This window comes from Trichoderma aggressivum (assembly GCF_033847375.1).
Source record: "Trichoderma aggressivum f. europaeum strain CBS 100526 chromosome Unknown scaffold_010, whole genome shotgun sequence".
NCBI classification, from domain to species: domain Eukaryota; kingdom Fungi; phylum Ascomycota; class Sordariomycetes; order Hypocreales; family Hypocreaceae; genus Trichoderma; species Trichoderma aggressivum.
In genome coordinates, this window is record NW_026946376.1 from 617,355 (window position 1) to 630,898 (window position 13,544).

The following is a 13,544-nucleotide window of genomic DNA, read 5'->3' on the forward strand; positions in this document are numbered from 1 at the left end:
CAGGTATCGAGCTGGCTGTAGGGAAGATGAAGATGAGATTATAAAGTTAGGAGTTTGATACGTATTAGTTCAATGTAATAGACACAATATTTATGATGATTGTATCAGTCTGACTAAATTTAGGTACAGATCCTTAGCTCCGTCCGATTCTTAATCGAAGTTGTCGTAATAAGTAACGGTAAACCCGCCGTCAGTGTTTTGGATCACGCGGGCATAAAATTTGCCCTGGCCTTCACCACTGCTAAAGTCAATCGTAGCGCCGCCTCTAGCAACAGAATCATAGTCAACAATCTCGCCCGGAACTTGTTGGCTTTCGGAGACGAAGAACTTCATCGTTGGGGTAATCTGGATATTCATATTGTTATGTGGGGCAATCTGGAAGTCCAAGTCAGCAGGTAATCCACGATTCTGGGATGGCCAGGTCAGCATACTGAGGCAACTGGGGCAACTTGTCCGCGGTTGTTGACTTTCGCAAGACCAACAAGATAGGTATTGTTGGGAACCTCAAAGTCGGTCCCAGTCTTGATCTCATAGGCACCAGTAATGGCACTTGGGTTGATCTCCGTAATCGTGGGGAAGCTTTGAATGACCTTTTTGTCAAAAGTGCCTTTTCATAAAAGTAGTTAGCCTGTTGGTCTTGTTTCACATCATTATGACAGCTATTTCTCACTTCCGGGGGTCCCAGTTGTACCAAGACGAGCCAACAGGCTCATGCCACTGGTGACTACGACACCTGGCGATGGTGCCGTAGGTACAGTGCCAACCCCTGTCAAATATCTCATTAGCACTAATAGACATACGTAAACTAGTTCAGATATTTTCCTACATGCATAAAAGTCTGCTCCGGTACGGATTTCAAAGTTTCCCTGATAGGGAACGAACGAGGTGTACCACACATTCATCCAAGGTTGCTGGCCTCCAGTGAACTCCGGAGGGTTCATGAAGACAGCATAGTTGGTGTTCTGGCCGCGTTGGTTCTCTACAGAGATGGTGTAGCTGGTAAAAGACATATTGATGGAAGGCAAGTTGTGGTTAAAATATTTGGTAAGATAAATAGAATTGTTTTGTTGCGTACACTGCGTGCAGAACAGGTGGTGGAAACAGGAGGGCGTGGGACATGTTTATATAGATGAAATGGGATGGGGATTTAGCCGTGGCAGACATTGATGTTCTGATATGCGCATCTCCTGTCACCGAAAAGGTGCTTAACGTCCGACTAAAGCAGCTGGAGGAGCGCTAACAAGGCTCAGCTGAATCGAGATTTGGATTCTCCCTGACCCGGCTCCCATCCGCCTTCCGCTCTGCCTCTACCGATGCTCGTTTTGCCACGTCACCCCAGTTGACGTAGGCCAAAGAGAAGAACAAAGTACAGTATAATACGGCTGTAACCGCAAACGATGATGAAAGCTGAGGCCGGGGTCATGAAGCAATGTGTTGGCGTAAACGAAGCATCAAGAAGAGCCTAGAACTACCCGGGTAACGCAAATCCGAAGCCGATGCATGACGCTACTACATGTAAGTGTTTCACCGGTCGATGGCCCCAACCTTTAAAAGAGACGATTTGTCGGATAGAGGTATCTGTGGGTGTCATTTGGAGTGCCTTGGGGATCTGGTTTCCAGGGTCAAGGAACGTGCAGCCGGTGAATGCAATTGTGCGTAAGGCTCATGCATCTCGGCCGCGTCTCCGCTGGAGCCCATGGGAGCGAGATACGTATGTTATTATGAAGCATTGAGCATTAGAAACTCCATTTGTCACAAATCAACTTTTGTATCCAGATACAGGCTCAGGTTTATGAAAGCCATGTACTCTGCCATTCTTTTTGTCGCACAGAGGTGGGTGGATTGGCTGCTGGTTAGACGTTAGAGAAGGATGCATTTTACGCCACTTGCGCAACGGAGGCGGTTCTCTAGAGAGCTGAGTAAATTGTGTTTGTGTTATTATGTTGTGCAAATGCATCCATCGTATATCTGTTACTCTCGAGAGATCCAACTGTATTGAGTACTACGAGGAGAAACAATAGCGTCGATGGGTGTCACTCTACCCCACCCCCAAGATGCACTACAACCATGCCTGACTCTGATGTAAAGGCAGAGGCAAAGGTTCTTTCTGATTCGTAGTCTGGAACAGATAGGATCTGAACCTAGATCCATTATTCGGAGATCTTTGCCGGCTGGGCTTGTCGTTTCCAGTTTGCGAAAAGGATCACGCGGTGGTAAGTATGAATGTTAATGGCGATTTTGACGAGACGGCATCTGGAATGGTTACCGCGGTTTGGGTATATGCACGTTCTCGCATTTTACTCCCTTGCATACCCCTAGCCAACGATTATACTGCGCTGGTTATATAAAGCGCATATATTAGACCCTGCACTTATACGTGGCATCTCAATTCGCCCTCATCATGTCCTGCAGGCCTTGCCCTTACATCATGTAGGCCAACATAGCTTGACCACTCACTCACACTCCTCGCCTATGCACCATCTTTATCTAAGACAATCTAGCTGGTCCCAGTCACTGATCGGCGGGGTAAACATGGTCTTTCCGATAAACCTATCAGAAGCTATTGATCTCATTCAGCTTGGATATGCGCGTACGTGTCCCGTAATTTTTGGAACAAGCCAGCCGTGTCACCTAAAAAAGAAAGAGGAAAAAGGCGTCATTGGGTTGCAAAAGCGCCAGTCAAGTATACGGTTATGTATAACGATTACCATATCACACTGAAATTATAAGCATAGTACCGGGTAACGCACCACATTTATTGGAAGCAGAATGCTTCGCTATGTAAAACAGATACTAGCGAGTGATACGGTGGCCTGCATGCAAGGGGCAGATGATGTGGACAACAAGCCGAGAACCATGGGCATGCTGAGAAGCGAAATAAAATACGTAAAATAGAATTCGGTGAGGAGAAGAAAGTGGGCATGTGAGTCTAAGATGACCTAAGACTCATGATCTGGAATATGATGTCAATACGTTCAAACCTGACTTCAGGGATGATATTTGGTCCGGTATGGAATAGGTACTGTAAGAGACTATTAAATTACGAAGAGAAAACAGTAATTGGCGCATCCATTTCATAAAAATACAAAAGACACGGTTTCCACATATAGTAAGCTCTATATAACGTAGTGATAGGCGATGGTGCAGCCTCTAAGGCATGTTCACCTCCTCGCCTCCAATATATACATATTTATCCAACTCCTCCTACTCAATCGGCTTAACCTCGTCGAGTAGCATCCACCAGCCTGACCGTGGCTGGAAAGTGTCAAATGTCCCTTTATTTTCGCTGGCAGTTGCTGTCATACCCACAGAACCTGCTATGATGGTGGTCTCATATTGAAGCATTGTCGACGTATCCACAACTTTGACGGGGACTTCGACCACGGCCTGTGGCACACTTTTAGCTCTGATGATTGGGAAAACAACGTCATCAATAATGAGCCTCTTCCTGTCTTCATCTCCTTCTCCGTCGAAAGAGTAGAGTTTTATGTTTTCATCTGTATATTGTCGAATCATCTTGCCTTCCTTATCCCAGAAGCAGAATGCCGTGATCCATCCGGATAACGTGTCTACTCCTCGGCCTGATGCTTCCGCACCGACTCTGTGGACTGCCTTCATCCAAAACTCTTTCGTAGCTTCGTCATCTGGTCGGTCAAACGTTTCAATCATTTTCTCCACCACTTTGACGAGTAGTTTGCTCCATTCGGCAGGCTCATCACCGAATGTCGCAAGTTTAGGCAGTCTCTCAAGGAGCTTTACCCAATCTTCTCTCTCGCCTACAAGTGTGACGCTTGGGAATCCACAACCGCATAGTATGATGTACTCAAAATATGCCTTTGTAGTTGCCATCATAACCATTGCCGCGACGCTGATATCATTGTCGGTTGTTGTAGAAAAGTCGGGCAATATCCAGCTCTGAAGATCCGGATCCCGCACATTATCTTGGATTAAATTGGTAAAGAGTTTCGCCGCGTATGGAATGTCAAGATTTATCATAGTCTGAGGTGACAATTCGATGACGAGCTGTTTCTTGCCATCATGTTCAACGAAGAGGCTTCTCAACTCTTCGGCATGGGCATTGATATAAAAGCTGAGTTGGATTGTAATAGCCAACCAGATGTCATCAGGACGGAGGACGAGATGAAGATCTTGCTGAAATGCTCGGATGATTCCATCAACAAAACCATTCCCATAAGGTACCACGGCTAGCCGATTGTTTCTATTGATATCCCCAAAGGAGTGATGTAGGACAACGCGTGACTCTGGGCCTTTGGGCTTGTTTGTCTGCGTTCCGTCGCTCAGGTGTTCATCGTCGCTTGGTATGTATGTCCAACCTTTAGACGCCCTCTGGAGAAGGTGGGCCGATGACTTGGACATCTCATCTTTGTTAGAACCGACGACCTCGGGGTTCGGTCTCGTCACAACGCTTGCCTCATATACGGGCAGGGGGATGTCTGGTTCCTGTTCTGGTTCGATAGATGCAGGAGGGAAATAGCGGAGTAGTAGACTTTTGGTAAATAGGGGGCTCGCTATTACGGCAACCAAGCCGCAAAGGAGAGTTATTTTCCAGCTGAAACACATGCTTTCACGATTCATTTCGGCAGAAGTGATAAGCAAGATGTGATTTTGACAATGTGCTTCAAGCAGAGAGTCGGGATTCTCTCAATTTAAGGTTGGTGAGAAAGGCCAGATGGCCAAGTTCTCTACCCTTCGGTATTCGTGTCAACAACGCGATAGCCTAACCGTCGGCTTCAAAAATTCCCTGTACCTTGCACGCCAAGCTCACCCATTCGGGCATATCAACGGATACAAGGATACAGCCCCGAACCAATTGAAATTGTTCATCCCAGGTTTGCTGAACTAGTCTAGGAGAGCTTAAGTGTACAAGTAACTCTAAATGCTGATGGATGTGACTCCACCCAGTGAAATACGGGATGAACTCATCAAGTTTCCAGGCCATTTTCCAAGCTACTCTACTAGAATGGCGCTGTGTTTAGCGCCTATAAGTTATCAGTAGTTCACTTCAGTAATTTAGCCTAGCTTTCGCCTGCTTCGTCAGGTGTTGCACAGAGAGGAGATATTCAGAGCAGTTTTTAGAGCGCCATCGCCGGAATCTTGGTGGTTTATGTTTATAATCTCATAAGTTCTAAAAAGCAACTGTCAATTGATCTATATTCTAGTATAATCTTGTAAATCGATAACGTCTCGTGGTATAGTTTCTATAGCTGCACCATTCTAATACGAGAAACCCCCCCACTATATTTGCAAGACTCCGCTAATTCGACAAGTCGCCTTCTCCTATTTTATGATTCGTTTGTAAAGAAAAAGTCATAAATCATGTCCGAGATTAAGCACTGGCAGCGATCTGGGCTTTGTGAACAGCGACAACTGCAGCCTCATCATTGATGGTCTTGATGGCCGCGGGCCGAGCCTCGAGACGGGCCTTCCAGGCGGCGAGGTTCTCAAGGTGAGACAGGTCGACACCAGAGCGGGAGCCCCAGAAAGTGCCCCAGACATAAGCGTCGGCAACGGTGAGGTTGTCGCCAAATAGGTAAAGGGTGTTGGCTAGGCGGTCATCAAGAAGCTTGTAGGCCTTCTGGAGCTTGTTAGAGTGGAAATCAATACCCTCGGGGGTCATGAGCTTGCGCATGAGAGGAATGTGCTTCTGGGCAATCTCAGTAGCCAGCTGGACAAGGAACTGGTCGTATTTAACACGTTCCAGGGTCCCTGCGGCGGGGACCAGACCGGCTTCGGGCTTCTGGTCGGCGAAGTATGAGCAGATGACGATGGTCTCAGAGATGACATCTTTGGTCTCGTTGTCCAGCTTCAGGGCAGGGACGTAGAGAAGAGGGTTGACAGCGGCAAAGTCCTCGCCGCTGGAGGTGCTCTTGCCGACCACATCAAAGTGAACAAGCTGGTGCTCAATTCCAAGCTCGTTGGCAATTAGCTGAGCGGCGCGAGAGCAGGTGTCGTCGGCGATGTAGAGAGTAGGGGCCATTGCGAAGATTGTAGTTGGTAAGACTTAGAAGAGGCTTTAGAGTTTGTTTCAATTTGTTGAAAAGGTGCTGAGTATTGGATAGAAGGTGATGCAGAATGAATTGAACACTGGATCCTAGATCAAGCAGGGCACTTATATAATTATGGTTGCCCATTGTTGAGCACCAAATTGAAAGCCGAGTTGAGGCTCGAGTTGCACACCGCGGCTTCGACGTGTCGCTAATACTGCCAACACGCTTACACCCATTAGAAAACTGTAAAGGCGTGTGGCAACTATTTGCACCTGAAGCGGAGAGCCCAGCCAGTTAAAAGACAACAACCGGCGTGGGACACTGTGCTAGACACGGACGGACGACCCTAAGCTGCGGAGCTATTAGTTAGTACTCAGTCAAGGTGGGAAGAAAATGCGATGGGCTGAGGGGCTTCTTTGGCGGCGATTTTCACCAGTATGCCTCTCAGATAGTTGCGACGGTTTCGCAGTGGATCGCTATAGTTGAAAGAATTCCGTGAGCAAAACAGGAGAGGGCAAGAAATTGCATCGAAGCGGCGGTCCATCGATTTTATATATTCATACACTTATATGGGCCCGCCGCCTTGGTTATGAATACAAAATATGGTGGGCTGCATTTTAAATTAGACATGATTAATTATCAATAGCTTCACAGGCGAGGATTGGACAAACAGCAGTCAAAGATTGCAGATTTCTACATTGAATGCCACGCTGCCCTGGGGAACCCTTGAGCAGATGGTGTTGTCGTTGTGTTGCACCGAGATTTGATTGATACGATCGCCGAATCACCTACAGGTGGTATGTCTGAAGCAGCCAATGGGCACTTACATGTGAGAAGTGACGGCAAGATCCAATATCTACGCACATATACGAGAGATGCGAGCTACTACATTGACAGAAGTGCTTTTACCATATCTATGGGATGAGACTAACGCTTGGTCAGAAAATTAAACAAGATGCCCATACCAAAAATGTACTCCGTTATTCCAGTTGACCAGAATCGTACCAACATACGTAGCTAGCTCTTATCCCCCAGACGTCAATTGGTCCGAGTATTCCTGTTCCATCCCTGATGAAGCCTGCTTATATGGCTTGCTGTTGGCCATCCGGTATCTGCCTCAACATCTTGTAGGAGCTGTACAACAGCCGTCCGTAATCGTGGCTCCACCAAGCATTGTCCAGCCAGGAAGAGTGGCTGCACTGAGTGTATCCGGGCGGCAGGACCTGGTCGGCCAGCTGCAATCCCGCATATCTTTGTGCAATGGTCTTCTATGTCCGTCAATATCTCTCGGTAATAAAGCAGCATGGCCTGGGGGTTTGATTGGTCAGTCGGTTTAGCGAGGAGTAAAAGGATGCGAGCAAAGTGATAGTATGACAGCGTCGCTGCGGACACTGGTGATGGAAAGAGTATCTCGTCGAAAACCGGCTCCACCAGGCCTTGTGAGAGTGTTAGATGGCTAGAAAGCTTATAGTGAGAATATGGCTCAAATTGTATATCGAGTTGGGCGTGCCACCGATCCAAGGCGTTCCAGAGATAGTCCCAGCTGCTATTCCGGTCCACATCCTTGGTCCCATGATCACGCCGGCCAGGATTCGTGGCGAATTTGTCAACGATCTGAGTTATCAATATGAACAGTTGCACCCAGGGCGTCTTCGTCATGGATGGAGGCTCATTGAGGATAAACCCATCGTCGGAGCCTCCCAGCCCGGTATACGGGGTTTCACAGTCTAGCAGCGATGTCCTTTTTTGATCATACGAGTTAAGGAGATCGTGTGGCATGCAGTACCAGTAGCTAGCCAAAGCCGCCGGGCTGCCGTGAAATTTGAATGGTGTGAACACCTGTTGTGATATTGAGCCATCGTTGGGGTATCTTACTAACTGGCTCTTTATCTCACGGGTCCGCCTAGATTTGATGTTAGATTTGCTCACTCCTTGAAACTCATGAGGTTCGTTCATCTTTCCGCAGAGCAAGCACCATGAGGAAGAGCAACAACTGCCGGGGTAGGGCATTGACAATGATTCTACTTGCAGACATCAGGCAGGTACTTACGTGTAAAATTCATCATAATTCGAATCAATCATTTCATAAACGGTCAAGATGGCATTACTCGCCACTGCAACATCCGTCAATATCAAACCAGCTTCGGTAGTGTAAAGCGGAGACGGGCGCTGCGAGTGTGTAGCCGCTTGATGGTAGTAGCTGGCAGCTTTGAAGGCCCAGTCAACATTGCTTGCACTGGGATAAAGCTCCGTCAAGGCCAATGTGCTCATGGGGCCGCAGTTGGTGGCTCGGAAGCCGCCCAGATTGCTCAAATGCTTAGCAGCAAGTGCCGCTATTGCATATTTCAGCACAGGGTGAGTCCCAGCCAGGCGAGGGATACAAGTCTGAAAGAAGCATTTGTCTCCAAATATGTCTAACCTAATATTGTCCATTAGAAAGTTGGAGGGCGGTCCGTGGCCAGGGTAGGGACGTACCATGGAGCCAGGTTGTCTGTATAGTGCCGGAGGAGGAAGACAATCTCCTGTTCGCTCTCAAGCATAAACTCCGAGGCTAGGGCAGCAAGCCCCATCTCAAATTCGCCAGTTGATCCAGAAGACATCAATCCTGGGGATTCCTCAGGGGCGGGTAAAGGAGCCCCGAAGTGACCGGGCTGCAGGCCAACTACACTCGTTTCATTGACATGATTATCGACGAGATCGAAGTCCAATTCAACTTGGAGGGGTATAGAGGAGTCCAGGCTCTGCAGGGCGGCATCAGAAGCTTTGCGGAAATCCAACGGCGAGATATCCAAATGCTCTGATCTCTGGCTGGCCGACACCGTGTTGGTGCGACGGATCTCTATAGCGTCTTCATTTGTCTCGGTGAGTGTCCCTGTAGATGGCTTTGCCTCATGTGCCTTGGCTTCTCGGATGGATTGCCTCTTCTGTCGCTTGCGAGGCGGCTTGGCGCCATTGTTGATGAACTTCCAATCCTCAGGGTATCCCGGACACTCGTGTTTACTAGACACACACTGCTTGCAGTTGGGCCTTGTCGCATCACACTGGTGCTGCCAGTTAGGGCCTCCGTCGCAAAGTCAACACCAAGGGAGACGCCGGAAATCACATACCTTGATGTGTCGCTGCCTGCATCGTTGACACGCTGATCCGGGGGACATTGCCGTTCGCAGCCTACGTTTATTGATTCATACAACAGTCAACCCAATGTATATGAATATGCCCCTCTCTCAGCTAACAACGACGGCCGTGCGAGGTGTTGGTGGCGGGTGGAGGAGGATGTTACCCATTGAGGTAACAATTCAAGCTTTGGCAGAATCAGGAGATGTACGGAGCGTGGAATTAAGAATTAGCAAGACGTAACACAGCTTTATCCATGCCACATGAGGACAGAAGAGGGAAATGCTCAGATTGAGTTTGATCAAGCTCTTTCACTCGCTCCAAGCTGAACGGCCTAATGTCGGTAGGATGACGTTGCTGCTTTTGGCTAAAGTGTCCGCTTGTTCCTGTTTGGGCAAATCTCCCCAGTCCGGCATCTCGCGGTTTCTTTGCCTCCACATCACTTTTCGAGGGATGCCTGTTGCTGGGTCACAATAGAGCCTGGCCTGGAAATCCCCTACGCTGCTGGTTACAGCCTGATTCATGAACGGACTCTGAATTCTCGCCATCGTATCCGATCCCTTCCACTACTTTGAAACAAAACGCCATGGCAGAGTCTACTCAGTCTCAAGCCAAAAGACGGCGGACGTCCACCGCGGAGATCAGTAAATATCCCGTCATCGCCGGGTACAGAATCTCTACCTATGCCGCGCCGGGGACTGTTTTGACCATGAATGAGCAAAAAATCATATATCATGCATGGAAGAGTGAGTATTCCATACTTGTGTTTTATTCTGTAAATATTTTCTCTCGCGATCAAACACCATCACAGAATTCTTGTGGACGCCGTCGTTCTTGATTTGTAACGTTCGTCCTCACAACGATTCTGCTCTGTTTAAAGCGACTGGACCCGTGTTTACAACATAATCCCAAGTGTTGGTCGCACAATCAGAAATACTAACAACTTATGCTTCACAGAGAGCGGCTCACCACACAATGCATTGTGCTACACCTGTCGTAAACCAGGCAGCATGCTAAATTGCCCCACGTGCTGCCGGTCATATCACCAAAATTGCGTTATCCCAAAGATACCAGAGCGGCAGAAGATGTTTTACTGCGATGCATGTACCAAGAGGGGATGGCATATACAACCGCCATCATTTGAAGACAATGAAACGAGTCATCTTCACACCAAACCAGCTGATGAGCCTGTTCAAAAACATACAGCCGAACCCGAAGAGCCCAGGCCAAATGTGGAGGCCCGTAGAAGTAACAGGTTGAAAAAGGGTACGACCAAGTCTGACGATGCTGAAAGCTCATCTACCCGGATAACGTCCAGAAGATCATCAGAAGAAGACGCGGGCGCAAGTGGACAGGGTGACGTGATTCACTCTCTGCAGAGCCTCCGAGAAAGGGTAATCAGTCTCGAGAGGGAAAACGAGGCATTGCGCCTTAGCTCACGCACGAAAAATCCAAGGAAGCGTGAGCGTACCTCATAGGGGGCAATTTAGGGAGAATCTTCTTCAGTTGATGCGGCAATTACTTTTTGTTTGACAGCGAGCTCCAATACATTTATTCATTATATTACTGCATAAACATGTTCAAGTTGTGTCCCAGTCCATGATTTCACAGCTGAATCTCCTCTCCGGCAAACCGTTGCACGTAAATCCATTACTGCATCTACCTCAAAATCACTACAATGATGGTATTTGAGTAATGCTTGCACTCCAGACTGCTCAATCGTATTAAGCCAATTGTACAGGCCCCAGTCTGGAATATTTACCCTTCTTGGGAAATCTGCTTTGCCCTATGACGAATGACATCAATACGATAGCTTTTCATAGATCATAATTTCAGAACGCTCTCCCAGTGGCGGATGGCATTTCCATATTGGGTATAAGACACTTAGGTGAGATGCCCCGATAGGCAATCCGAGGCATGGAATCAAGCTTTCGGAGTAGCTTCAGATGGGAACAATGTCCATGTTTGAGAAGATCTACGCATGAGACAAAACTCCGTTGATGCTGTAAAGAAGTTATAAGAGATACGAAAAAAGAACCAAGATCATAACTATAAAGTAGCCTTGGCTCTTCATCATCATGAAAATTCCGTCAGACATCAACTGCAACCATTAAACAACACAGCCTCAAGTCAACAGCTTAAACACATCTTCAAGAAAATAGTTCAGCTACAAAAGCTATACAAAAAGATGGCGTGTTTCGCAAAACTACCCGCCAACAGAAAGTCCACTCCAGCTCCCTTTACTGTGTCGGTTCCAGAGCAACAGCTTAGCGACTTTAAAACTCTATTGAAGCTGTCCAAAATTGGACCAAAGACATACGAAAATGAATTGACAGATGGCCAATTTGGTATCAGCCGGGACTGGCTAGTTCAAGCCAAAGCAGAATGGGAGAATTGGGACTGGTAAGCTCAAGCTCACAAACAACATTCCCTCATGGCTGACACATGACATGCAGGCGCAAATGCGAAGACCGCATCAACAGCTTCCCCAACTTCACTCTCCCTATCAAAGAGGGCGGGGACGTTTTCAATATCCATTTCGTGGCACTATTCTCCCAAAAGCCTAATGCAATCCCTCTTCTCTGCCTGCACGGCTGGCCAGGTAACTTTTTGGAGTTTTATTCCATTTTGGAGATCCTGGCTCAGCGATACACCCCAGAAACACTCCCGTACCACATTATTCTTCCTTCTTTGCCAGGCTATGCTTTCTCCTCGCCTCCGCCCCTCACACGAGACTTTCAGCTCCAGAACATCGCGAGTATTATGAACACATTGATGATTGAGCTGGGATTTGGCAATGGATATGCAGTTCAAGGAGGAGATATTGGTAGCAAGGTTTCCCGTGTTATGGCTGCAACTTTTGACACGGTTAAGGCTATCCATAGTAAGTTACAAGCTGGAGTTTACCACTAAAATACGATGCTAACGCCCGACGTAGTAAACTTCTGCATCATGCCCGAGCCCGAGTGTATCAAGGACGCTCAGATTAGTGACATCGAGAAGGAGGGCCTGAAGCGATCTGAATCCTTCCTGAACCTCGGCTCTTCATATGCTCTTCAACATGCAACCAAGCCCAGTACAATTGGACTTGTCCTTGCTTCAAACCCGATTGCGCTTCTTGCATGGTATGCGACCCTTCCACAATCTCATTCCAGGATGCAAGACGGCTAACAAATTTAATAGGATTGGTGAAAAGTTTCTTGCTTGGACCGATGAGGACCCGTCGCTTGACGAGATCCTTACTTCAGTTACGCTATACTGGTTGACGGAGACATTCCCACGATCCATTTACCCATATCGACAGGTAAATACAGTCCGTTTCCAAATTATTATTATTAAACATACATTGATTAATTTATTAGCTATTTACCCCCGGCGTTGTTGGAGCTCACGAGAACCCTGAATGGTACATCAAGAAGCATTTCGGCTACTCATTCTTTCCGAAGGAGCTTGCACCAATCCCCCAAGCTTGGGCCAAGACGACGGGCACTCTGGAGTTCTATCGTCAGCATGAGAGTGGCGGTCATTTTGCCGCCATGGAGAAGCCCGAAGTTTTGCTTGCTGATGTGGAAGATTTTCTTAAGCAAGTTTGGGGGCAGTGAGTGCGACCTGGATTATAGGTGGGCTTCATGGCATTTGCCTTGGATACAATACTAGTTGGTCTGGAATTTCGCTTGGAAATGAGCAACTGTTTATATGTTTATATGCGATATAAAAGTTGATTTGGGTTGAATAGACGATCACGTTAGATTGCTAGATAAGTTTGTAGCCCGCTGACCAAGTCGGCAGGGTCAAATCGTCAAGATTGTCCGACTATCCATGTAGTATTAGGCGATATCTTCAGACTATTTGTTTCTTTGATCAGGCTTCTTAATCCATTTGACACATCATTACTCAATTCACGAATGCTATTGAGTAGCTTTCAACAAAGTCTCTGATGCAACAAAAGTTCAAACAGGTTTCGGTTCCACTAGGGCTGAAGCTGAAGCCTCATTTACTCACAGTCGACTGCTCCGCATAAGCGCTACAATATCGGTCATTTATTAATGATGTTAAAACTTCGTTCCAATTTTAACGATTGATTGAACAGCTGCACGATCGATGCTACGTAGACGGTGTCTCAACCAAAAATATTCATGTAACCCTTCTGACCTGTTGATTATACAAAAATTACCTTTGACAGTTAGCGCTTGAAGCAGATCTGGCTCCGGGCAAAACTAGGCTACATCAGGGAATTTGTACATGCTGTAGTATCTACGGATTTGACGGCTATCAGATTAATAAGGGTCAGTTGAGATGACGTCCCTGCTCAATAATCCTCAAAATAATAGTTCATAATACAAGAGGCTTGCGTATACTTCTTTGTGTATAAATACCTAGTAGTTTAAAGTGGCTATCGTCAACAATATGCATTCACCAATA

General features: G+C 47.1%; 5 protein-coding genes across 5 annotated transcripts; 1 reads left to right on the forward strand and 4 right to left on the reverse strand.

Moving 5' to 3' along the window:
- Positions 1 to 150: 150 nt before the first annotated feature.
- Triagg1_3575 (uncharacterized protein) lies at positions 151 to 1,010 on the reverse strand (the record flags this gene model as incomplete). The annotated part of the gene is made up of 4 exons (XM_062897882.1): positions 151 to 375; positions 432 to 607; positions 671 to 766; positions 827 to 1,010. The coding sequence occupies 4 exons, from the start codon at positions 1,008 to 1,010 to the stop codon at positions 151 to 153; spliced, it is 681 nt and encodes a 226-aa protein (XP_062757564.1).
- Positions 1,011 to 3,204: 2,194 nt separating this feature from the next.
- Positions 3,205 to 4,596, reverse strand: Triagg1_3576 (uncharacterized protein; the record flags this gene model as incomplete). Its single annotated transcript, XM_062897883.1, has 1 exon — positions 3,205 to 4,596. The coding sequence occupies one exon, from the start codon at positions 4,594 to 4,596 to the stop codon at positions 3,205 to 3,207; it is 1,392 nt and encodes a 463-aa protein (XP_062757565.1).
- A 751-nt stretch (positions 4,597 to 5,347) lies between these two features.
- Positions 5,348 to 5,998, reverse strand: Triagg1_3577 (uncharacterized protein; the record flags this gene model as incomplete). The annotated part of the gene is made up of 1 exon (XM_062897884.1): positions 5,348 to 5,998. The coding sequence occupies one exon, from the start codon at positions 5,996 to 5,998 to the stop codon at positions 5,348 to 5,350; it is 651 nt and encodes a 216-aa protein (XP_062757566.1).
- Positions 5,999 to 7,046: 1,048 nt separating this feature from the next.
- Positions 7,047 to 9,292, reverse strand: Triagg1_3578 (transcriptional regulator family: Fungal Specific TF; the record flags this gene model as incomplete). The annotated part of the gene is made up of 5 exons (XM_062897885.1): positions 7,047 to 7,911; positions 8,059 to 8,427; positions 8,484 to 9,069; positions 9,116 to 9,176; positions 9,242 to 9,292. 5 exons carry the CDS (start codon positions 9,290 to 9,292, stop codon positions 7,047 to 7,049), a joined length of 1,932 nt encoding a protein of 643 aa, XP_062757567.1.
- A 2,018-nt stretch (positions 9,293 to 11,310) lies between these two features.
- Triagg1_3579 (uncharacterized protein) lies at positions 11,311 to 12,724 on the forward strand (the record flags this gene model as incomplete). Its single annotated transcript, XM_062897887.1, has 5 exons — positions 11,311 to 11,525; positions 11,579 to 12,006; positions 12,061 to 12,247; positions 12,306 to 12,426; positions 12,485 to 12,724. The coding sequence occupies 5 exons, from the start codon at positions 11,311 to 11,313 to the stop codon at positions 12,722 to 12,724; spliced, it is 1,191 nt and encodes a 396-aa protein (XP_062757568.1).
- Positions 12,725 to 13,544: the final 820 nt, after the last annotated feature.